General features: G+C 44.0%; 1 protein-coding gene across 3 annotated transcripts in view; it reads left to right on the forward strand.

Annotated features, from left to right (window-relative positions):
- The window catches only part of KAT14 (lysine acetyltransferase 14), a 532,685-nt gene that overhangs the window by 166,497 nt on the left and 338,835 nt on the right, over positions 1–27,353 (forward strand). For all 3 annotated transcript variants that reach the window (XM_078648952.1, XM_078648953.1, XM_078648951.1), the window contains exon 3: positions 13,422–13,543. In XM_078648952.1, coding sequence (XP_078505078.1) covers positions 13,422–13,543 — 122 coding nt within the window. The remainder of the gene's footprint in view (positions 1–13,421; positions 13,544–27,353) is intronic.

Here is a 27,353-nt window from a genome sequence, read left to right on the forward strand (position 1 = left end):
ATAGGTTTTATAACAGACACCATTGGAATGGCTACTCTGCTCAAATGGATAAATATTTTGTCAAATCCGGAGCTGGAGATGAACCGTGTTATCATTCGTGACTGTTTAACTCTTGACCTGGCAAGTAGCATCTCATGGCTAAATTGTGTCAAAAGGACTGCAGTTTATTTAGGCAGACCTGAGCTCTTTGTCTCCCCGGAGAAATTGTTAAAAGCCGATAAATTGTGGGTTAAAAATATGTGTGTTCTGGTTTTTCAAAGTGATAGAGAGCAGAAGGAGTTAAGCAAACCGTCTGTTCAGGCTCATCAGTTGATATGTACATCATTAATGATTGAGCCATACTTAACCATTGTGTCTAACCAGCACCATCGTTTCCTATTGGTTCGATTTAGATTAAACCAACTACATTTGCTTTTTGCCGAGCCAAAGGGATGGAAAAAGCTGGAGGACTTAGATGTTTGTACCTGTGACAATTTCTCTACTCAGGATTCTCTGCATTTTGTTTTATTTTGTCAATATTTTTTGCACATCCGTAATAGTTTTAGAATACTGATTTTAAAAAGCAAAGGATTCACTCATGCAAGACCATGTTTTATTTATTTGCAAATGTTAAATAACACATGGGAAATTTTTAATATAGCTAGTTTTTTAACCGCGCCTGTCAGAATTAAGAAGAAAGGAAGTGTTGTTAATAATGTGCACCATGTGTCAGGACTCGTATGAAATTTTCCACTTTTTATTCTGTATATCAATGATTTAATTATGTTTTTTGATAAATTGTGATGATTATGCTTATTTAATATTTTTGTAAAATACTTTATAATGTATTTTGTAGTATACTGTTATGGTTTTAATTAACCGAATAAAGTGAATTTAACTGACTGACTGACTGACTGACAGGTAGGGACACAGTCCTTCCAAGTAAGTGTGGTTTCTCTTTCAGATCAGCTGTGGGTTGGGAGATAAGGTTTAATGTGTGTCTGGGTTGGCTTTTTACTGGCAGGCTGTACGAACCGCGGGTGGTTTTAATGTCGCTTACCTCGTCAATAATGGCTCAATGCCTCGTAGCAAACAATCTCTGCGGTCGGCGTCCGCAACCTTGAGAGGGTGCTGGACCGACTGAAATAATCCCCTGGGGTGAGTACTTCCGGGTCGGGCGTGAGGCTGGTCTGATTCTGGTACCTGGGATCGCGGTGGGCGCCATCTTGGAATGGGATCCCACTGTGAATGTCAATTGTCCTTGTATGTTAAGCGGATAGGCTTATAGGGTAGCCGGATGAAGAAGACTAAGTATTATACTGAATTAAAGGTGAAGATTATCTGGAGTTTAAGGTGGTATCCCGTTAAATGACGTGGTAACTACCCCAGTATAAAAGGGGAGCAATATTCTTAATGTGCACGAAGTAGAAGAAAGGTCATTAGTTGAGAAAAGATAAGGCAGAGTTTAGAAGTTTGACATGAGTTCTCAAAGAGGAGAGGATAATATTAGAGAGTACAAAAACAGGAGCAGAATACCCGACATGTCATCAAGCATGATGGAATTAAAGTCCGGTGAGTTGTGTCAGTTTTCACAGTGTCTCGTTGGAGTGACTTGATGTTCTATTCTCATTTGTCAGTCACATCATACAAAGGTTAACATCCAGCATGATTCCTTGTTGGGCGTGACCTGGGTGGATTGCTGTGGAGATCATTCATCGCCTAGCCAGACATGCATTTTTGCGTCTTTGTTCAAACCCAGTTTTACTGTATTAAGCTTGAGGATGAGTTCACTTTCCCTTCTCCTCAGTTTCAGTTCACGGTTGCCCCCTCGTTCTGCTGGTCGGATCAGTTCTAGACCAAAGAAGGAGAACCCTTTTTTTTGTTTTTGTTTTGTGTGCGGATGTTCCTGATTGAAATGTTCAGGGACAGAGATCTTTCTGGCTTTTGTTATTAGGGCTAAATCCCAAGGTGCCACAACACATCCTAAAATTCCCCCTCCCATGCAAATGAGGAGTTGCAGCGTGTAACATCTGGAGTTGCCACCCTTAGAACTGTGTTTGTCTTGAGAAAAGAAAAAAGTACAGGAAGTATCTATCCATTCTGTCACAGACTGTCCAACCTCAGCTGCTTTAGCAGCAGTAGCAACATCAAGCTTAATGAAAGACTTCCTAGCTATGATAACAGAAAATTTCAATTCTATTGAGAACTTGGAGCTGAGAATTAGGCGTTCCTTTCCTTGCTGTATTCACTAGCAGCCATTCAAAGTGTAGGAGAGTAGGATCTGCTTACTATGGTTACCACCACTTTTTGCTGGTGTTTCACCGATTTGTCGACTTTAGTCTGGCTGGGGCCCTGCTAACCAGGACCCCGGCATAGCTGCTTCCTCTCTAAATTGATTGCATGTACTTTAGGTACACTCCAGATTGGTTACTGGGTTACCCTTGTGAGTCCCTAGTATGTGGTACCTTAGGTACCAAGGGCATAGGTACCCCAGTGGCCTACCAGGGGCTTAAGCATGTATTATGCCACCCCTTGGAAGCCTTCCAAAATGCTACTGCAGCCTGGGTAAGGTGGTGCTTGCACCCCTTGCTAAGATATAGGCTACCTATATCTACCTTTAAATACTGACACATATAAACCTATAAGTCACTCCTATGGCAGGCCTTGACAATCCTGAAGGCATATTGCTTGGTTTTGCGTGAGAGGGTGCCCATGCATGAGCAGGACTCCTCTGCAGCTTTCGGAATCTATTCCCTGAGGCTGTTCTGTGATACAGCCATACCATATACTCTTAAGTGCATTATAACCTCGTGGTAAATGCTAACTTTGGAAGGGCTGCATCAAAACATGTTGTGTTTGGTGTCAAACACTTTGGAATCCTACGCACCCCCCCCATCCCCCCGACCTTCCAGTCCTGGCGGCTGGTGTAGAATTCCACCCTTCTAGAGGGAGAAGACATGTACAGAAGACCAGTAATAGTTTAAAAGAGACCCAGAATCACAAAATGGATGCTGCTGCCACAGACGTGAGTCTGACCTCCTGCTGCTGGACGAAACTCCAGCAGGGGAGGCCTGGACAATAGGTTTCCTGCCACAGGGAGGTGTAGCCACCTCCCCGGACAGGCTTTAGTGTATTGGGGCTGGGGGCACACTTGGTGTCCCTGTGCATACCCCAGTTCAAATCGGTTGCAGGGCACTCAGCCCCTGCTCTGGCGCGAAACTGGACAAAGGGGAAGGGGTGTAACTACCCCCTCCCCAGGTCCTCCCATAGGTGGGACCTTAGAGTAAGTCCCACCCCTAAACTTAGTATAAGTATAGGAACTCAGTCCTTAGGACTTTAGATTACCCTGGACGAAACTCTGCAACATATATCTTGGAACTTTGACATTCTATATCGACTAGAAGATGGAAGAATCTCCCTTGGGGTCAAGGAGTGACTCCCCTGTTCAAACAGGCACCAAAGAAGCATCTTGATGGTCTGCATTTCCAATGCTCCCTCCGGATCCCGAAGGATTTGCGACACAGGACACCGACTTCCAGACATCTCCGAGGCAACACGAGATCACAGCAAAGCTGAGAGCCACAGCCATTTATAGAGACTTGGGACCGGAACTCCTGGACACCGTGCATATTTGCTAGTGCACCTACTTCCCGAAGTTGTGCATTGGGCTACTCGTAGTCCAAGCCCTGAGCACCATCTGCACTGAAGATTGTGGGCCTACACTCCACAAGTGTTCCTTGGTCCCACTTCTAGCATTTCTTCTCGAGGCCCCTTCACGATCCCTGTAACGTCCATACAAAGGTAACTCTTTTGTTTCCTTGGGCTTCCCTGGTTGCTCCAGACGTGCCCTGACTTCCCTCCAAAGGGTGAGTCCCTCAGACCTTGCTGGTCTGCTCCGAAGCCAATCTTTGCATTCTGCGTGGGTTGCTGTTGCCAAGGCTTGTTGGGTCCAATCCGGATACCGACACCGCAGCACTCGACATCTGACGTGGGACTGCTCGAATCCAGCTCCTGGTTGTCGTCTATGCCTCCTGGTCCTCGTGGTTGAAGAGTCTAGCTTCACCTTCTGCACCTTAAATCACCCGACATCGGTGGGCATCTTCTTATCGCCTCCCTGGCCACTGGCAAGTGACACAGACTCTGTTCCCTCTGCTTTCAGGTTCTTCAGATCTCCAATCCACCCTTGGATCCAACCGGACACTTTCCACTTGATCGCCTGCAGCACTTTTCCGCTGCTCGCCATAGAAAACGACGACGAAACCCGACACGAGAAGACACCTATGCACCCGGCTTTCCCTGGGTGAGGTAACTTGAGTACTCCGGTGCTCCCGTGGGGGTTGACTATCGAACTGCCTAGTTTTAAAGGGGTTTCCTTCTAGTCCACTTCCAACTTTCCCTAATCTTTAAAATTCTAATTGCAACTTTCTCCATAGAAGTCAATTGTGATTTGCGGCTGTGTTTAGACACTGCACGCGTCCCCCGTGGGTCTCCTTCGTCATTACCTTAGGTCGTTCCCGGTTGCCCCAGCGGTTCTACAGGCCCTAGGCCTGGTCTCTATGTCTATCGTGGTTCTTATACCACTTACTTGGTATATGGTTTGTGAGGCCCCTAGGGCTAAACGTATACTGTGCTAATTTACTGTGTGCTAAATAAGTTTATTGTATATACTTTTGCCTCTAGCCTCATAAAGAGACTAGAGGGATGGGTTTAGATTAAATACATATATTTTATATATATATATATATATACACCTGGTGTGGTTCTCCTTTCATTTGGTAATTCACAAGATTATAGACTGGTAAAACAAGCTGCTTTACATTCCTTCAGGACTTAGCCTGAAGGCTGCTCTCCACATCTACCACTAGGATAGGTTTCTATATAGGTTGTCTTTAAACCTACCATCAATAAGGGTTGTTTGGACTGGTGCAAGGTGCCCACTAGAATAGTGGCCAACTTCTCACACATTAATAACAACAAACTACATTTCCCTTCAGTCCATGGGAATAAAACAAAACATCCTCCAATCAGAGCTGTGTCAGTCGTTATCGTAGATGCTCTGTCCTCCTCTTTCTTTCTGGAAACAGATCGGACTCCTTCTGGAATTACTCCTGTTTATTCACATCCAACCCCAAGAAGGCAGATAGATAATTGATGTAAGATAATGAAAAGAGCAAACTAGATATCCAAAGCATAAACAATGTAACAGCATATTAGGCCAATGTTCAGCGAAGTATAGGGTCTAAACTTTTTCATAATAGAAAGTGAAACATAATCATGATATGCACCATGAACCACAAGAAATACAATGGCAATAGGGTGGGTATATTGAAATCCAATAAAGTAAGGGTAGGCTAATCCTCACCTCTGAGTCCTTAATAGAATTGAAACTTTCCATTACGGTAGCTAGGACATTTTCAATTCTATGTCAGGACTGGGGGCAAGGATTAGGATAGTTTAAAGCTTCTCCACCACCAGGGATGCCAGATGTGTAACCCATTTCAAATAAAATCTTTTAAAAGTAGAGTGAGGACCAATCCGTTGCATCAAGGATGTCCTCCAAACAAACTTCTAGAGAGAAAGCTTTGGAAGCCCTAGCCCCCGGAAGGGATTGAGCCCCAAACTTAGATGCATCAACCCCCGCTTCATGCAAGGCCTATCTGACCCATACGGAAATGGTAAGGGAAGAAACCGCTTTGTGGGGCTTGGTAAGAGCAATAAGTAGTTGACACTCACCCTGAGGGAGTATATCTTCTGTCATAGATTCGTAAGCTTTCAATGTTTTAACCACACATAACTGAGGAACATTTGGGAAAGCTGAGTATGACAAAATCCTAGAATTACATTTTCTATGTCTAGAAACATGAAGTCACACCGTCTGAAGTGTATATTCTACCTATCAATTCCACTACTCTCACATCTGACAATCTATGACATGAAACCAAAAATAACCGAGTAGCCAGTTTCGCCAACATCTTCTTCCTTGAAAGTTACTTGTTAAATAGCCAGGATTTAAATAAACAGAGGACTTTTTTAATGTCCCAAAGTTAGAATATCTGTGTTCCAGAGGAATAGACAACCTGATACACCTGAGAAGTTTACAGATGAGGGGATGTTCCCCCAATGGATTTCCATCCACAAAAATGTGGCATGCTGAGATAGCCGATCTAAAGGTGTTGATTGACCAGTAAGCTAAATCCTCTGAAGCCAGATCCGCCAGGAAATTCAAAATACAGACATCTGCCCTCACCGAATCCAGCTGCTGCTGATGACACCAGTGCAGCCTTTGCAACCCGGCAGAGCGGTATCCCTTATGTAGTGCGATCTGCCCAGGCTCTGGCAAGCAAGCCTGCAGCTTTTGAAGAAATTCCTGGGACTTTCTAGTAATCCGCCATGCCATGAGACAAAAAGCCTGCGTGAGCACCAAGTGATGAGGATTCCCTTGGGGATCCTGGAAGAGACCCTGAAACGGGGTTAGAGGGATAGGGAAATCCAAAGAAAGTTCCATCAGAACTGGAAACCAAACTTGAGATCTCCATATTGGTGTGACCAGCACTAAGTCCTCATTCTGTTGCCACACCTGAGTGGACAGTCTCATAATCATTGCAAACTGAGGAAAGGCCTATGCCTTCTCCATGCTCAAATTTTGGAGAAACTCATCGATCGATACCACATCGGGATCCGGTCTCCTAACTACAATACCTCTCCAACTGGTGATGCATTTGGGAGGCAAAAAGATCGATCGTCAAGGGACCCATTTTCTCTGAAGGGCCTGGAAAACCTCTGGGTGAAGTTTCCAAAGACTCATGTCCTGCCGATGGCGAGAGTATCAAGCTGCCACTTGATTGGGTTGTCCCGTAAGATGTTCCGCCAAGAGTGATATATGGTTGTTCAGACAATAATTCCACAGGACTCGTGCCTGGTCTGACAGAGTACCACCACTGTCGAAAGCACCTCTGCACCTGTACACACCAGGGCAGGTAAAACTAAACTCTTGGTGCTTTCTTAGACCTTGGCCACTGCTCACTTTAAGTCCAGAAGAACAGTGCTGTAAGTCGTTTGCAAGTGACCCTATGCAGTGAATGTTTCTCCCATTGTATAACATTACTACGTTCAAAGCTCATGCTTCAAATCTGACAGCTGCAATTTTCTGTTGTTTCTACAATAAAATGTGATAATCTCTAGAGTACTTACACAATTACAAAGTTCTTGGTGTCTACAGATCCATAAAAAATTATTTTTATAAACTGGCCTCGAGTTTCTTCTTGTGTGTGTCTCATTTATTGACTCAGTGTGCACAACAAATGCTCAACTCTACCCTCTGCTAAGCCTTAACTGCTTGCCCACACTACCACAAAAGAGCATTTGGGATTATGAATTTAAGCCCTGTAAGCCAAAAAGGGTCAACTGGACATTCTACATAGTGTACCTCATTGTGATACACTACATAAAAACCCAGCTTCCTACATACACTATGGCCTGGATTGTTAAGAGTGGGGGAAATTGGGTCGGATATTGGACGGAGATGCAGGGAGGTGAATGTACAATGTACAGAATGTATACCAAAGAAGAGGAACTGTATTTGTTTTTAATATGATAAAACAATAAAAATTGTTTCTGTAAAAGAATCTTTAATATGTTCGCCCCCAATTTTCAAGCAGTTTTGCAGTTGAAAAACACTTCTCGTTAAATGTAAAGCCTGAATCCTGCAAGTGACCACTGTCACTTTACTTGTGAGACTGTAGCTTTGAATTCTCCTTGAGAGCAATTTTAAAATTCACGTTAGCTAAAAATGTTAAATACAATTGCTATGTATTTTTAATTTGCATATGGGATTTCTTGTAACTCTCTCAACCTGTTATATTTATAAGCAGGAGGCAAGCTGTAGAAAGGCTAATTCCCTTACTAGTATATTCAGTGTCATGTGTATTTTCTGCATGTATATATTTGTGCCTTTTTAACAACACACAGAATATGTTGATTTGGATTTACACACTGACATGGTGTTATTGTATTTGTAACAAATATGCCATGTCTTATTTAAGTGTTTTTTACTTGCTTATGCTGGGTAGGCCCTACTTAGACCTTGACTCCATTTTGTTCAAAATCAATGTCTCTTCCTGCATGATCACTGTTCATTATTTCTGCAGCACACATTCAAGCAGTGCCATTTGTGTTTGGGTGGGAAGAATATTCATGTAGTGGGATAGTGTTCAGTTGGTAAGGCAGTATGTTTAATTGAATTGTGCTCCGATTTGGTAAACGTGTCATTCTTTTGCTCACACTATAATGATTCTGCAGAAACTGATGCTTTCCTATGCAAAAAAAATGTAAACAAACCCCAGAATTTGGACGCGAGTCAGAAGATGTTGCTGATTCTCTTGGGTGTTACTGGAGATGCTATCTAATTTCTTTTTATTTTTTTATTTTGCTGCTGTTTTGGGATTTTGCATCTTATCCTGTATTGCTCTATTTACTATTAGCCTAATGGTACTTTATGCATTTACAATTCCTATAGTGCACCTTTTGAAGTTTCGTAATTAATCTTTTAATTTTATTATTCTTGCCCTAGAACTCAATTATTGAGTCCGTCCTTATTTAAATGACTCTATTTTCTTTATATTTTGTATGGTTCATTATTTCATAGACACATTACCTCTTGAAAATGAGGTTTAACACTGATATCTGGTTCTTCCACCTATGAGAGTGCTGTTGAGGTAATATGTTGGGGTGTACAATTTAGGGGTTCCCCCTGCCAACATGTGTGGCTAATTCAGATACGGTTTTCTATAATATGTGGGGAATTTCAGAATAGTGTCAAAGAGGGTGCCAAACACAGATGTCTGCTTCATTGCCTGCTTTCATTTAGTAGCAGACTCGGAGGGATGATTAAGTGTAGAGCCATAAACATAGAAAAATTCAAAAAAATGAATGTCCGTCTATATGCATTAAAAAAAAAAGATCTAGTACAATCTTCATCTCGTACGGTACATTTTTGAACAAAAGAGGGTTTTCAGAGTTTAATAAAAATACAGCTGGTGCCACTCTCTGCCTCTGGCAGTTTTTTTGTCCTTAATTAGCAAAGGAAGGGGTATATTTTTTGATGCTGTAGTGGAAAAAGGCAGTTTAAAAACAAAAATTGAAAGCAAATTTGGCATTCTCTGAGAACAGATTAAGATATTTCTACTCAGCTTCGTCCCTGTACCATCGGAACCTAAACGTTGCTTATTGAACATTTGGGAGACTACAGACCTCAATACCACTGGACAAATATGGACGACGCTGGGCATGATGGTGGCAAAGCGAAACAGCTAGATTGTGGGGGGCGCGAAACACTCCAACGATTCAAGAATGGAGTGCAAACATGGATCTGGCCATGGTGGCAGAAAAAGCGGTGTATATAAATAGTAGGTGTCCCAAAAAATGGGAAAGGATGTGGGGAAAATGGAACGCATTCAGAGGGGGGATATTTACTGCGCCAACTGTAGATACCTCACAGGACGAGGATTAACCATCATACTTAGGGACACTGTTTTATGTCTTAAAGTAACTGTCATGATGTGCTTAAGGGGTTTTACTGAACTTATGTACATGTGTAGCAAGAGCAACGGGTCAAGTGACTCTGGATCGTACGGCTGTATGTAATTTTGCACCAAGAAAACAAATAAATAAATAAAAAAAAGATATTTCTAAACTTTCAAAGCCATGCTTTTTCACAAGTTCAGTTGCTGTTTTAAAGCTTTCAAGACTTCGAATTGACTCAATATTAAAGGATAAAAAAAGGGCTTATATTAGTGTCTCGCAAAAGGTGTATATTTGTTCTTAAAGTCAAATCTAATGTTTTTCCAAATAAGGAGAAGGTAACCTTTGCAAATTAGTCATTTGACCCCTGTCATAAAGGTGCAGGGTTCTCACACAACAGAACAAAGACGATTAGACACATTTGCCCCATATAAAGCTGTTTCTCTGACATACAAGTTTTGGTTTCTATCAAGCTTTGCAATATATTTGCGGCATATCTCAAAAATACTTGATTTATGTAGCGCTCATCCCATCATGCATCTACTTGTATTATTATGCCAGAGCAATGGTGACTTCTCCATGTTTCAATAATGAGATCAGCAGAGCACTTGCGCTTCTCCCTGTGAGCTTTGAGGAAATCTCTTAGAATGCTTTAGTAAGAACACGTTATGATTCTGGTCAGGTTGTTCCTTACAGCTTGTTGCTTGACTTACGGTTAGAGCACCACTTCTTCCAATGTTCTTCTGTTTGGTAAATGGTTACCTTACGTTACGTTAGGCTATCATATGGTTTACCCTGACTTCATGGGCTGTGTCCTACTGCCAAAACCTACTATACTTTATATGAGTGTGTGTGTAGATGTGATTGGAGAGCAATGAGAGTTGGCTTTGCTGAAGGGAGGACCTTACATGTGCAAAGTTTACTGCATACCTGTTTTTAATAGCTTTGAAAATGTGAAAAGTAGCTTCTAGTGAAACAGCAACCACAACGCCCTCTGCCTGGAGATGGTTTTCCAGGATTGAAGGAAATTTCGACCCCAGGAATAGCTGACCCAGGCGAAGGGCTGATACTTTCAAATAACAGACAGACGCAGGGTAAAGTGGGGTAGAATAGCAGATTCCCAAGATGAACTGGCTAAACTGTACAATTTGGTTCTCCCTCGACTCCTGCAGGTAGATAACTTAATTACCCAGCCAATATCTCCAGATTCTAATATGGATCTGCGGCACGTCCACTTGGATTTAGTTTCCTGCCTACAAGAGGTTTTTAATCCCCAGGGTCGAACCAGTAAAAAGAGAACACTAGTTTCATCCTGGTACAACCCAGCCTGCAGAAAGCTCAAGTCCGAGCTGATTGAGGCAGTCAAGTCTGGGACAAATCAAACTAGAATTTGTGAACTCAGACTGCATTGTTAAAAAGTGATGGCTCATGCAAGGAGCGAGTGGGATTGGATAGGTGGTCTAACTTAACCACTGCTCCGGAAAACTAGGCACGCCCGCAGATTCTGGTCACTAGTAAATATAGGCTCGGGGGAACCAAAATCAGCAATAGAGCCCAACATTGATGCCTCAGTTTGGGAATCTCATTTCAAAGCCTTATACTCAGTTGAACCTGCGGAGGATAATACAGCGGCACCTCTACTTTTAAATATTGAGCATGAGGTTTTAGAGTTCACATTGGGGGAGGTGTCCCACGCAATAGGAAAACTTGCAGTGGGTAAGGCCCCGGGACTTGATAAACTCCCTGGGGAACTATTTAGGCACCAACCAGGGATCTGGGCCCCCTACCTCCTTATCGTTTTTAATGCAATCTTGAGGGGTTTGGAGGTTCCTTCCACCTGGCTGGGAGCGGAGATAGTGCCAATTTATAAGAAGGGTTCACCTCTGCTCCCAGCCAACTACAGGCCTATTAGTCTTATCGACGTCCCCCCAAAATTTTTGCGCGGCTTGTCCTCGACCATCTACTGGCATGGATGGAGGACCATGAAGTACTAAGTCCGCTTCAGGCAGGGTTCCGGAGCAACACATCCACCATGGACCAGATCTTTCGCCTGATTCTCCTGTATTGGAAAACGGCAAAGATTGAGGGTGGCAGCCTCTACATGGTGTTTGTGGACCTCCGGTCTGCTTTCGATCTAGTGCCACGGGGGAAATTGTGGGGGTCCTCCAGGATCTGGGCGTTCCGCCCGGAATTCTGGATGTACTGATGAGATTGCATGAGGGTAACTTTGCCCAGGTTAGATGCGGGAGGAATGGGGCATTGTCATCAAGGTTTCCGGTCGACAGAGGGGTGAGGCAGGGTTGTGATTTGGCCCCGATCCTGTTTTGCCTCTATGTAAATGGTGTAATCTCCCATCTGGATAATGTCCCCAACAACGATGCACCAAGGTTGGCTGGCAGGAGGGTTCCGGCGATTATGTTCGCCAATGATACCCTCCTGCTTTCCAAATCCACAATGGGGATTCAACGAATTTTGAATGTTTTTGGGGACTTCTGTCGAAGCCGCGGTCTTGAGATAAATGCAGATAAAACAAAATTCATGATATTTAATCTTCGGCATCTACACGTTCTAATCCGACTCTGGGCAGTGTGAGGTTGGAAAGGGTCACTACATTTCAATATCTTGGGGTCACACTCCACGAAAATCTTCCCTGGGGACCTCAACAAGTAAAATCCAAACTTACACTATCACAGTTGGTGGGTGGCATCTCCAAAATTTCAAACACATCAACTCTTAAGCCAGTGAGCCCTGCCCTAGAGATCTACAAGACCCAAGCAAGGGCTGCAGCTCTCTATGGCGGACAGCTGTGGGGACACTCTCACGGGGCAGAGATTGCCAAGATTGAATCAAAATGTATTAGACGTTTGTTGACTCTCCCCCAAAATACCCCGCTCCTTCCCCTTAGGCTAGATCTGGGACTGACTTCTATTGAAGACGAGTTAGCTCTGAAACCGCTAAGGTTTTGGCGTCGGATATGGGTAACAGATCTGCTCCATTACAGGCAAGAGCTGAAGCAGATCCTAACTCTCAATGGTGCAGCCAAAATTCCCTGGTTGGGGTTTATAAAGCGGGAATTTTTAAGCTTAGGCCTGCCTGAAATGTGGGATAATCCGGAAAGGGGCTGTCTTGAGGTATCACGCAAGTCCCTTACCAGGATCTACAAGGAAAAGAAACTGAACTTTTATCTCTGCACCCGTAATGCTGGCTCTCTGACCGATTATTTTTTAGCTTTCAAAAATTCTTATTTGTTCGAGGATTTTATGGATGTCGTTTTCCCAATTTTAGCGAGGAAACTTTTCATTCAATGGCGATATGGCACCTTACCAATCAAAGCTTTCACAAGCAAATGGTCCAACGCTACCAACAAGTCTTGTCCGGGTTGCAGTAGTGATGTAGAGGACGAACTCTATGTCCTCTTCTTCTGCCCCGCTTATACTAAGTCTAGGAAGTATTGGCTTGTACCACTTTGCAGAAACTTAGGTGTTAGAATTTGTTCACATGCTTTTAGAATTCTAAAGACAGACACTTCAAGTCTTAACGTATTTGCACTTTCCAAGTATTTATTAGCCATGTGGACAAAGAGGCGTCAACTAGTAGATATTGAATGTTAAGCATAAAACATCTTGATCCTTTTTATACTGTAAATTCGTTTTCTATGCATGTAATGAATTCTATGGTTTCTATGCAATGAATTTTATAATTATTTCCTCTGTATTATGTATTTATTACTGCTCTTTTATGGCCTCAAATGGCCGAAATAAAGAATTTTTGAATTGAAACAGCAATGTGATGTTTTTCTAACTTGGTAGCAAATCCACTTGAAGGACACTTACTACCCGATAGGACGGCTGGGCTGGCATTCTTGCCACAATCACTAATTCACTGCTGCAATTTGTAACATTATATTGTTCTTTGCATTTCAGGTGGTCATGTTGGCAATGTACAACCTGTGTTTGGAAGGAACTGGGCGTCAGGGTTACTTCAGGTGGAAAGAAGATATTTGCTCGTACATCGATAAACATTGGACCTTCCTACTTGGGAACAGGTGAGATGATTTGAATAAGAGCAACACTACCATCGAGTGCATTGACTATTCCTAGCTCAGGAAATATTTTATTTATACACATAATGGGAGAATGATATGTTTGTGTATATATCCGGTACTTCACAGGTTGCAATGGAGTTGACATTATAGTTAAATAAACTCTTAACTGTTCTATCCCTGGAAGCGACCCCATAAGTAGTTATGACTAGATAATGGTTAACTAACATTCAGCAGATACTTGCCTTTGTGGGGAAAAGGACAGATACTTGCACATTTGTGTCATAGAATCGCGAATGTTATACCAAGGTCTTCAAGCCTTTCTTCTGAAGCTCTGCACCAGCACTTATTATTGGAGGCCGGCACTTATATTTCTGCATCAGACATTTCCATAGAGCAAGAGATGGAAGAACAAACAACACGGAAAGATGGAGGAAGGCAAAGAATAACCAAAAGGGAGAAAGCAGGAACTTGTAAGTGTGAGATAAAAGGGCAGGTAGTGTCTGGTAGTGGATTAAGGCGGCCTGAGGTGGACTTAAGCTACCAGCCTTAGTATTTGGCGTGCCAACGTATAATTGCTGGCTGTGTGGGCTGCTGAGCATCGGGCACCAGCATTCTTTTGTTTTTTTGGGTTCAAAATTAAGCACAGTTCACACCCCTCCTATTCGCAAGTAATAATTATTCCCAAACAACTTTTATTAGTTCCAAAGACGTTTATGTCTTTAAAGAAATGTTGTACATAGCAAAACACTCTACAGCTTCAAAATATTCCTTTTTTGCCATTTGCAGGCTTTGAACTCACGGAAGGTTTTTGTAGAAACCCCACAATAGTTATCTTATTGAGGAATATTACATTCAATTAAAGTGTCCTTAATTTTTTAGCCCTCATTTTAAGTCTACCTTGCTAGCCCGAGAGCCTATTGCTAATGAATAATTACCAACCCACTTTGGGCTCCGGTTGTATGATGATTTCAGAACATAAGTGTAAATTACTCAACTTTTCCCATTTGAAATCCAATTACTACCTCTGTCACCCGGAACCAGGTCTCACATCATTATAAGAATTTAGAAAGCAACTACACAACAATCACTTTTCATAGACTTTATTCACAGCTATTGAGAATTGGAAGCAACAGGCTTTTAACCAGTGAAAAAGAAACAATCTTCATATACCATAAGAAAAGGTGAATAATCACATATAATTTATAGACTATACAATTGAATGTTAAGCGTGACACAAAAAAAGATACATCAGAAAGATGACAAGGGAATGGGAAAAAGTGACAACACAAACCATCAATTTCACGTATATAATTAATAATACTTCAGAAACAACTACTTTTCTTGAAACAAACCTTATCCTAGGGTACATACCATTTCAATTTAGCTTGGGCAAACAAATTCAGAGTCTGTTTTTTGTTCACCTTTGATACTTTGGATTACAAAACCTTTAATTTGTAGCTACCCATAAAATGAAGCAGTGCAGTTAGAGATTTTTTTGATCAGCTTCTCGCCAAGTACAAAATACTTACAGACAAAAAACTTCTCACCGAAACTAAATACCTCTCCCACAGTCGCACAATAGAAGACTGAGGGCACACTGAACTTGCTCAGAGGCCCAACGGAGATCAGAGTCAATCAATGACAATTTAGCCATTTGAGGAGCAGGTGCCCAGTGAATCACATACACCACTTTTTGCTGCACCAAATGCAAGTTTGTCCAAATTAAATAAAGCAAAGCCATCGCAGATGTTATACAATAATGTTTCTTCTAAATTGTAGTTCATATCCCTACTGTATCCCACATTTATCATAGTTCCTGACCTCATATGCCCCTGTACCCGGAATTTGCTTATGCATTAGAGCTGACACCTGCATAATATTTCTCACAAGCTTTTATAACCTTGGAATATTAGATAATCCATCTTGCATGTATCGCTTTTATGAGATGTTGTTGGATTGGATTGTTGCTGCTATATAGCTGTTTCTGAAGGAAGTTAAGTAGCTTCCAGGAATCACTTTGATATTCTATTCTATAAAATGAAGCGTCTAGATGTATGTGTGTGTGCGCGTGCCAATTGGTGTTTTGTGCATGGGGTTTGGTGCTGGTGCACGTTATGGCGTGTGTTGTGTACTATGGGAAGTGTCAGATTTTAATGGCTTGTGCAACCTTATCTGTGTTTTTTTTGTCTTTTTGCACTGAAATTCATTGGGTTTTTAGGAAGTACTGGGCGGCCAGCCCCTGCATCTCACCACCTTCTGCAGTGTGCAGTCCGGTTTTGTCACGAGGCCTGGACTGCTGCCAGACCCTTTGCCCAACCCCCTCGTTGGTGCACGACCTTCAGCTCTCTACAGCGGGGGTTAGGTGGAGGGCCTGGCTTGGAGTCTGACCCTCAGCCCAACCTTCTACCATCAGCCATCCCCACTGTACATGACCTTTGTCTGTGCACTGTGGTGGTTTGACATAGGGTCAAGACCCAGCACCCTATCTCTTGCCTTCAGATAACACTCAAAAGCTGCACACCTACTTAGGCCATGCGCTGGGGGTCTTGGATGTAGGGCCTGGCCTGCAGCCATGCTCTAGCCCTCGCCTACTACCTTTGCTTGTATTTACACACTTGTTAACGAGTTTGCCTTTTTTTTAATCAGCAAGAAACTATTGAGTCAGAAGCTATTCAAGTGTTATGAAGTTCTCGAGTCAGAAGTGATTTGAATCTCAACCTCAAAATGCCGGTCAATTCCTGATTCTAGTACTTAAAATGGCTGCTTGAGTCCCTCTTGAATATTTAGTGACTCAAGAGTGGTGCAAAGATTGGTATTTTTTTCCTGGTATCACACTTGTTTTTTCTATGCAACTGAGTTTCACCTTCATAATGCCCAGGGAGCATACACCTCCGAGGATGGCCTCACCATGGCTTTGCAAGATTTTCTTCGACATCGCAAAACTCTCCAGTAAGAGGCAACTCGTGGGGTGTTGCAGCCCTGCATTTACCTGTATCTGCCTGCCAGCCGAGTGGAGAGCTGTGCACCACCAAGCACTGCTGGGGAGGACTACAACTCCCATCCTCCCTGCAACTGTATCCAGTTTCCTGGACACGCGCATACAAGAGCAACGCGGCCCCGCATTTACCTGTACCTGCCTGCCAGCCGAGGGGAGAGCCATGCACTACCAGGCACTGTTGGGGAAAGGACTACATCTCCCTCTGCCTTTGCTTCCTGTTTACTGGACATGCGCATAAAAGAGTGCCACGGCCCGACATTTACCTGTATCTGCCTGCAAGCTGAGGCGAGAGCCATGCACCACCAAGCACCGCTGGAGAGAGGACTACAACTCCAATCTCCCCCTGCCACTGCTTTCTGTTTCCTGGCCACACTCATAAAAGCGCATCACTGCCCTTGGTGCGGGACGCGAGCTGGGACGCCCGGAAGAGGCTGGACTGGGCAACCTCTCTAACCTCTGACACCTGCCCTGCGCTGTCTGAATCTTGGATCAGGATGGTTAAGAAGAAGATAATCACTACATCTACCCTAGGGTTAACCATATCCACCATTGACTTGTTTCTAACTGAAGCGACTAAAGCAATTTCTGTTGAGATCGCCTTGGCGGAGCGAAGGCTGTCTTTGGGGGATGGTGCTCACGATTGGTCTGAACGTTTGCTTACCACTATAGACACTGAGCCTAATGTTAACATTGTGAGTCAGGGTGTCGTTGAGTGAGTAATTCGCCATCAATTGCACCGGCACCCGCTAATGACACTCCCTTTCCTCTGAACCACCCCATCATAGAGAAGCCTATCTCCTTATTGACCACAAGCGACAAGAGGAAGAAAGGACTTCATAAAGAACCTCCCTCCTCCAAACTAAAAAAACCAAGGAAATCAACAACTTTACAAATTAGCGCAGAGCCTGGAGTAGACAATCTTGAACTGTCGCGGTCCTTGGCCCTTCTTGAGGACATTTGCACTAGATTATCTTTTATGTTAAGTCCTATGTTGTGGTGTATGGACAGTATTGAACTGAAACTTCATGAGCTATTAAATTCCAGCAGAGCTCCCATACAGCCAATCTTTTCTAATAACCACCCTCCACATACCACTTATAATCGCCCCACTGCTAGCATCTCTTATTCCCAGACTGGAAGGTCCCCAGCTGTGGGTAAATCTTGGCTTACCTTGGCATCTAGTACACAGCCAGGTGGGGGTGTTCCTACCCTAATGGCAGAAACCTCAATTGAGACATCTTTCGGCCTTGCAGGCCCTCTTCCTCTGTCCGCATGTGAGAACAGATTAGTTATTAACAAGCCTTTGGAGGGGTCCAGTGACATCATCCATGCTCACACCAACCACACCCAAAGTGAATCTATGCAGAATTATAGCGAATTTAAACATCAAATCCTTGACCTTCCGCCCGTGGCTTGCCCTTTTGTCCTAGTTTTGGTAAATGTTCCAGTGCTCAGACCATCACAAAGAGAATCCACCATCCAGCTTATGGCCAAATTGTGCCATTGGTTATCGAATCATACCAGGCCAGGGTACCTCATTCAGAATCATCTAATAATGGCAAGGAGAACCCCGTGGGTTGGTCCACCCCCAAAGGTATACGAGAGCGATTGTGTCGTTTTAAATTTTGATTGCCCACAACTTGTGGGAGACTTACTTTCCCAGCCCCTATTAGCCCCCAAAATAGTGACCAAGATCTTTTCTGCATCCCTGGGTTTTTTATACAAAGCACAGACTTCTCACTATGAAAAGGCCTCAATCACAGCCCCGGATCGCTTCATAAATGCTAACAGGCCTTCGTTGAACGATCACATGAACCTTTGCACATCTAATAGGTTTGCCCCATTATCAGGCCTGGATTCTTGTGATTGACAAGTGGTTAATAACTAGAAACCCCAGATGTTATCCCGAATAGAGAGTGAAGGGGTTGAGGTAAATGGTGTTACACGGTCCTCACAGGAGGGGACCAGAACATCGGAGTTGTACTGATTTACATCTCTTAGATACTTCCCATGAGGTTACCAAGGTTCATACTTCGGGCGTACATAATCTAGTTTCCTCTCTTTTGTCCTGGAATATAGCAGGCTACATTAGTAAGCAAAATAATAAGGAGTGGCTCACTACCTTGGCTGATTTTCAGATTATTAGTATACAAGAAACCTGGGAGATTGCATTAATTTTTATTAATGTGTGTTAGTCGTTCCAAACTGCAGCCTTGCCCTCTTCAGGGGGTAGGCCTAGGGGAGGTTTACTCACATTGATATCTAATGTGGTTGCATTTAACTTTTTAAGTTTTATAAATACATCCCCTTACTTTCACAGTTTGGTTATTAAAGGGAACAATATGTGGGATTTACTATTAGTGAACTATTACAATAACAACTTTCAAAACCCTGAGGTGGTACTCCAGCATTTAGACCGCTTAATAGAGGACCTAGCGGAGTCCCACCCTAAATCTGTACAAGTTATCTGGCTGGGAGATTTTAACACAAAGACATGCACACGAGATCCTGTGGATTTATGCGGGATCGTAGACCATAGGGATGTCTCTATTCCCATTTTCATTATGATGCCTAGGGGAATGTTATAAGTAGTATTTTAATGAAGTGGCAAATCGAGTTACACAATGAAATTGATCCACACACACGGCAATTTTCCCCTACTTTTCACAGAGCTGAATATCTGTCCACGCTAGGTTATACTATCTCCTCTGATACTCTTAGATCACGCTTAACTAAGCTACAGACACAATTTACAGAATTTAGTCATCATGCAATGCTTTCCTGCGCCTTATGGCAGGATTCGAAAATTCCTAATGGTACCAAAGTCCCTAAACCAACCCTAGCTAGAAATAATGGCTTTATTTTAAAATGGGATACAGTTGACGTGGGCACTCTTTTTACGAGCTTTATTTTGGCAAATCAGGAGGATATAAAAACCTGCCTGGATCCATCCTTAAATCAAACGCAGGTAACTGAAGCGTTCAGTAAGCTTATAAACTACCTAAAATCACAGCTGCTACACCTGATATCCACAAGAGATATCACACTGCATCGGTGGTTTGATAAGAATTGTTCAGTTGCCTCTGCAAATCTTCGTAACGCTCTCAAAATATCACCTAGAAATAAAGAGCATCTTCGTATGTTGAGGAAATCTTATAAACTAGCAAGGTAAAGCAGGCTAAGACAGCTTAAATCTGAGGCCTGGGATAATCTAAAGTAAGTAAAAAGGAGAAGCGCACAGCTTGGTTTTAGTTGAAAAACTGTTATTAGAAAAATTAATCTTGTAGAATGAAATTTTGGAAATTTTGAGGGTGCCGCCTGGGTGGCATCTCTTGTCAATGGCGTCCGTTATAGAAATGCAAATTGTGATTCCAATGAGTCATTGGAAGCATCCCCTGGCGCTCCACTCTATTCTTCTGGTATAAGCCAGAATTCACCAAAAAGGTATAATAACAAATGTTGATTTGAATCAAAGAGTCTTATTTATTCATAAGTTCATTGTTATGTAATTATTACTTTTCTTCACTGTATCTAGATTCCATAAACAACATGTTCTTCAGTCCAATGCATTTCGGGCTAAGGAGCCCTTCATCGGGGACCACAAAGCTAGAAACAAGGCACTGTAACAGAATATTCAATTGTATGTACAATATACATTAAAGCAAAAAAACATGAACATAATGTCAAAATACATGCTCTAAAGCTGTCAAATTCGTGACTAACATGCAAATCAGTGTGCAACCAATTCGAGACCTGTATCACGTATCATGCCTGAATGTCTATAGTATAAGACATATGTATGGCCGCCATGGCGGGCTGCTTTATATTAGCTTTTACAGAGTTTTCGGATACAAAGAAACACGAGAGACGCCTCGTGTCTTTAAAGTAAGTCTCTAGTTTACTATTGATTTTGCCGTAATTTGCTTTCATAATACAAGCATTCGTGAATAGCCAGGATGTTTTTTGTTTAATGCAGCTCGTTTCCCCACAGTTTGTCGGTTATATTTAAAACGGACATCTCGATTTTACGTTTGTTCGACATGATCTTGGACAACATGATATGTGAGTCTTATGAACCTTTGAGAGTTTTTCACGTCACATCAGGGGTGCACACTGATTTGCATGTTAGTCACGAATTTGACAGCTTTAGAGCATGTATTTTGACATTATGTTCATGTTTTTTTGCTTTAATGTATATTGTACATACAATTGAATATTCTGTTACTGTGCCTTGTTTCTAGCTTCGTGGTCCCCGATGAAGGGCTCCTTAGCCCGAAATGCATTGGACTGAAGAACATGTTGTTTATGGAATCTAGATACAGTGAAGAAAAATAAGAATTACATAACAATGAACTTATGAATAAATAAGACTCTTTGATTCAAATAAACATTTGTTATTATACCTTTTTGGTGAATTCTGGCTTATACCAGAAGAATAGAGTGGAGCACCAGTGGATGCTTCCAATGACTCATTGGAATCACAATTTGCATTTCTATAATGGACGCCATTGACAAGAGACGCCACCCAGGTGGCACCCTCAAAATTTCCAAAATTTCATTCTACAAGATTACATTTTCTAATAACAGTTTTTCAACTAAAACCAAGCTGCGCGCTTCTCCTTTTTACTGTCAGTAACTCCTCGTCTTGTCACGGAGATAAACAGCACGCCATTTAACCCACGTTTCACTACAACTAATACCATCACAATGCAGTACGAGGACATTGCAAAGAGCACAGAAGCAAGGGCAGATACTTTTGCCTTCCAAGAAGGAGAGGCTTCCAGAATTTATTCGTTGATTCAAGAAGAAATAGACCCAACATCTTCCAACAGAACCAAGGCACAAAACATCAAACAACTCCTATACATATCCAAGAGACACATCAACCAGAAGCTACATGCAAACACACTCATTAGATATCATAAATTACAGCGTATACCAAGAGGATTGTGCATTGCTTTGAAACCATCTTTATGCAAGAACTCTCCGAAATTTCAAGATAAATGGTATGCCATATTAAACAAGTGCTCTTTAGACTTGATTTTATTGATCGTTGAAAAACTTTCAGGTATTCTCATTGAACTCAATCAGGAGATGGAAGAGATTACAGAAGAATTGTCCTCAATGATGACAACAGAAGAACTGGCTACCATACTAAAAGACGTTAATGATCAGATTCAGAAACATACACAAGATATCAATGAGAGGAAGATCCGCAAATTCAAGCGTGACACACTTGATTACGAATTGGGAGAAGTCTACACATGGCCAGATGTGTACACACAAAGACGCAGAAACCGCCCCTATACACCGTACACACATACCTCCTCATCGGGAAGTGACGTGTCTAATAAACCGCCTCCCACCAGGAATCAACCGACCAAGAGAGGGCCGATCACCGCCTCAGAGAACCTAACGAGAGAGGTCGCACCATCGACCTCGACAGCAACGAGCGCATCAGAAGTGCCTTTTTTAGAACAAGGCCCAGTAACAATCGAAGACCCAGGAGGGGAAACAGATCCTCCAAACACACGGAGCGTCACCATGAAAAACAAAGAAAAGAAAAAAACAACTGTCAAGAACAACTAGTTATCAATATTTCTGGTTATCAACTATCAACCCAAGAACTCAAACTATTACAAAAAGGGACTTCCTTCGTCCCCACATCACATACTAATACCATGGAACTAGAGGTTAGTTTTTTTAAACTCATGCGCAAATTAAGATTACGCCATTTCTTTGACAACGTTGCACCAAAATCCTTGTCTCAGGAACCGGATCAACTTAAGGGTTTGCAACCTAAGAGCAATTGCATGGCTCCCATGAGTCATAAGACTTTGGATCTCTTTGAAACCATGGTTAAACAAGACCTTCTTAAGATAAAATGCGATAAAAAAAGACATAAGAATGTCTCTAACAAAGATTTGATGCTACTAAAGAAGTTAGCAAACAACGACAAGATTGTTTGCACCAAGGCGGACAAAGGTGGTGGCCTGGTCATTATGAACACTACTATGTATAACAAGAAGATTGAAGAGCACATTTCTGATACTAACACTTATGTCCCACTCAACCACAATCCGACCAACGAATATTTATCTAAACTCACAGAGCTGGTAACCAGAGCCAAAGACGATGGAGTGATAAGTGAAACAACCAGCAGATTCTTAATAAAAACACACCCAAAGAGTCCGTCATTTTACATGATGCCTAAAGTGCACAAAAATTAGCTTGATCCACCTCTTCGACCTATAGTTTCTACCAAGGATAGTATACACGAACCTATAGGTCAATTTATTGACAGATACATGCAACCAACCGTACAGCAAATGACTACATATATCAGAGACACTACCAATTTCTTTACCAAGTTAAACCTGCTATAGATTGATACCAATGAACAACTAATACTTTGTACAGCTGATATGAAATCGCTCTATACGTCGATCCCTCATGGATCAGGGATCGAGGCCATGGAAGAAGCGATCTGGACTACGGATTATGACCAACAACTTCAACTCTTTCTCATGGAACTTGTAATATTTACCCTGTACCATAGTGTGACGGGGTTGCTGCGCACAGGGACACGAGAATCATTGACCCTATACCTTTCTTCAAACAGCACCCCAAGAACTGGAAGGTCGACGACGTGATTACACCAGGACTCGAGTACAATCACCCTGAGGATCACTGCTACTTTAATTGGGCGTATCCCGGGGCTAGCCACGCCCCCCACAATCTGGTAAAACCCCACGAGATCCGCACACAGGGGTGTTCATCACCCGGAGGCGAAGGAGGTGTTTGGAGTGGCGTGGAGAGTGACGGCCAGGAGTGGAGGTTCGGAGACGGCGAGGAGTGGAGGTTCGGAGGCGAGAGGAGGACGAGCGGAGAAGAGAACATCGGAGGAGAGCCGGGAGACAAGGCCAGAGGAGAAAGACCGGAGGAGACGAGGGGTAACAGCGGCAGCGGCAGGAACATCGAGACGAAGGAGGAGAAGAACGGAGGAGAGACCGGAGGGAGGCTAGACGACTGCAGCGACAAGCCAGGAGGCCAACGAGAAGGCGCTTCGCCCAGCCACACTTCAACCAGGGAAGTGTGGCTCTCGCAGGTACGGTCACGCTTTGCGGGCTGGGCGGGACATAAGTGGGCTAAACCTCCGTGAGGTATTCACCTGAGTATCCACTGCACTACCCTACCCCGTCACGACATTGCCACCCACGTTAGCCTAAACGTTTGTTGTGCACGTGTGACTCCCTCACAAACCCCCCCCCCCCACCCTGAAACACTGAGAGTGGAGCAGGACGCCACACTGAGTCTTTTTCCCTTTCCCTTCTTATGTGTTCCAATCTGGACTCCGACCTGGAAGACGACGTGCCTAGCCTCCGGACTACAAGTCCCAGAAGACACCGGGAGAAAAGAGCCACCGGAGCAGAGGCGGATCGAGAGCTTCCCTTACCGTTCTACCGTAAACTGATACAGAGGAAAAGAGTGTTGAAAACAATAAAACCCTCCTTACCCACAGTTCCGGTGTCCGTGAGTCTGTTCCCATCCCCACAAGTGGTGGAGAATGCGGGCAATCCAGTAGCCGTCTGTACACCAAAGATGGAAGAGTTGGTTCAAGCATTGATTAAAGGACAAGAGAGACTGGGCTGGGCAGTGGAGCAGCAGCTCGTCTCCGCACAAGCCGACAGGGAGACATTCCGATCGTCCGTCACTACCCAACTGGAGGGGTTTCAGAAAGCGATCAGGGACCCGCAAGCATTCCTCAAAGGGAAGCCAGATCATCTAATCCTACCCCATCGGGCATTTCACTGCAGAAGTACATAGCGGGGGACGACCCGGATGCATTCCTACTCAACTTCGAGAGGGTAGCCATGGCGTGTGGGTGGCCTCTAGAGAAATGGCCTTTCTTTTTAGCCCCACTCTTAACTGGCGAAGCCCAGGCAGCATATCAGGTGGCCAATAGCTCCGGCCAAACACCGTATGCCCACATAAAGACTGTTATCTTAGACCACTTGGGTCTAGATGGCGAAGCATATCGGGTACGCTTTCGGAAGGAAAAGGGTACCCTGGGCGAGAATCCTAAGACTCTGTTCTTCCGTTTGAAGTCGGCCGCGGACAAATGGCTCACTCCAGCTTCCAGCAGCAAGGAAGACATTATGGACAAAATATACTTAGAGCAGTACCTAGAGGCTCTGCCCTTTGCGACTCAAAAGTGGTTGAGACAGCACTCCAACTTGACCACCACCCAAGCCATGGAGATGGCTTCTACGTTTGCCCGTGCCCAACCACGGATAAACCCCGGCTAACCAGACAGGTCCAGCAAGATTGCGCCTCGGATAGAGCGCAAACCACGACCCCCACCCGGGTTTTCTGTGCCTCATCATATGAATCCAGCTACTCCCGCGCACAGGGGCCCTAAATGCTTTGACTGTGGCTCCTGGGGCCACATAGCCCGCCTGTGCCCCCATAAAAGGAACCAAGAAGAGCCCATGGATGTTGGTTATGTTCCAAAGGCCATCATGTATACAGCAGAACTAGGAGGGGCCTATCACGTAAGTGTAGGGGTGAACGGGGCTACGATCAGGGCACTCCTAGATTCTGGTTGTAAACAGTCAGTGGTACAGGGCGGATTTGTTAAATCTCACCAGGTTATACCAGGAACAGTGGTCCACATAAAATGCGTCCATGGAGACGTCAAAAAGTATCCCGTAGCCCACATACCCCTCGAGATAGAAGGGGAAAGGAGCTTAGTGGTGAAAGTAGGCGTACTTGACACTCTGCCCGAGGACATTATAATAGGGACCGACACCCCCCATTTCCTTGGCCTGTTCAACAAGACCTTACAAAAGGGGAACCCCCCTTAAGCCCTCTCGGCACTGACCTCCCCTGACCCATGGGAGGGTGACCTTAGCTTTAGGTTTGCTCAATCAAACGACGCTACCTTGTTTAACGCCTGGGAGCATGCCCATATGAACAAAGACAACCCCTCCCCCAGATATCCCCGATTTGTGATAAGGAATGACTTACTGTACAGACAAGGAGCTCCGGAAGACCCCCTACAACTTCTTGTGCCTACCGGTTTCAGAGAACAGATCATGTTCTACTCACACACACACCTGTTGGCTGGCCACACAGGTAGCGAAAAGACCACACAGAACGTGCTACGATGTTTCTATTGGCCAGGTATATACAAGGACATAAAAACCCACTGCCAGACCTGTGACGTGTGTCAGCGAAAAAATACGCATAGACCCCCAGCTGTACCACTACAGCCTCTCCCCATAATAGGGACCCCGTTCGAAAGAGTGGCCATGGATCTGATCGGCCCTCTCCCCAAAACGCGAAGAGGAAACCAGTATGCTCTGGTAATCGTTGATTACACCACACGGTTCCCGGAAGCGTTTCCACTGAAGGCCCCTACCTCAAAGACCATTGCTGACAAGTTCATGGAATTGTTTTCAAGGGTGGGGTTCCCAAAAGAAGTCCTGACGGACCAGGGCACCCCTTTTATGTCCAGAATAATGAAGGAAGTCTGCCTGCTCTTGAACCTCCACCAGATCCGAACCTCGGTTTACCATCCCCAGGCGGACGGACTGGTGGAGTGGTACAACGGGACTCTGAAGTCGACATTGAAGAAAATGCTCGCAGTAAACGAGAAGGACTGGGATTCACTCCTTCCTTTGGCACTCTGTCATTCGAGGCCTAAGACAAAGCAGTCTTGGTTGTTCGTCGTTTGAAATGCTTTACGGACGACAGCCAAGAAGCCTAATGGAAATGACGAAAGAAGTATGGGAGGCAGAACAGCAGGGAGAAGTAAAAACACTGCTGGAATATAGCCAAAACTTGGAAGAACCAATTGGGAAAAATCCGGGAACTGGCTTATTCCCACCTAGAAAACAGCCAGATGAAGCAAAAAGCACACTACGATAAAGGGAAAAGATGGAGAAGGCTCGCCGTGGACGATTGGGCTCTGGTGTTGTTGCCATCCCCCACGAAAAAATTCCAGAATGCATGGCAAGGGCCCTATCGAGTGGCGGAGACCATAGGAAAAACCACTTACCGCTTGCAGATAGATAGGAGGAAGACACAAATCTTCCACATCAATCTGCTAAAAAAATGGTTGGGAGCACCCCCTACAAACAACCATCTTGTCCTCCCTACTGGACCACACGACGACTCTACCCTGGGTGAGTTGGAGATCAATGAAGAGCTCGTACAGTCCGAACAGGAGGGCCTACAGAGGACCCTTCTTCCCTTTTCCCAGATATTTTCCAACCTACCCGGGAAGACAACGTTGACGAAACACAGGATAGAAACCCCTGAAGGAACCACGATTAAACAACGTCCTTATCGGATACCTACAGCCAAAAGAGAAGCCATACGTAAGGAGGTACAAGAAATGATCCGACTCGGTGTCATCCGACCCTCTCGGAGCGAGTGGGCCTCTCCCATCGTGATGGTACCCAAGCCTGATGGGAGTAGTAGGTTCTGTATGGACTTCAGAGCCCTAAACGCGGTGTCATCCTTCGATGCCTACCCCATACCCAGAATCGATGAATTGATCGAAAAACTCGGAGAAGCCCGTTATATCAGTACACTTGACCTCACCAAAGGATATTGGCAGGTCCCACTACGAGAGGAAGACAGAAAGAAGACGGCTTTTGCCACCCCGGACGGGTTGTATGAGTTCAACGTCCTGCCTTTCGGACTGCATGGAGCGCCTGCCACTTTCCAAAGGCTCATGAACGAAGTCCTGAAAGACCATCAACGCTTCAGCTCCGCATATCTTGATGATATCATTATATTCAG

This window comes from Lissotriton helveticus, chromosome 6, assembly GCF_964261635.1.
Source record: "Lissotriton helveticus chromosome 6, aLisHel1.1, whole genome shotgun sequence".
Lineage (NCBI taxonomy): Eukaryota > Metazoa > Chordata > Amphibia > Caudata > Salamandridae > Lissotriton > Lissotriton helveticus.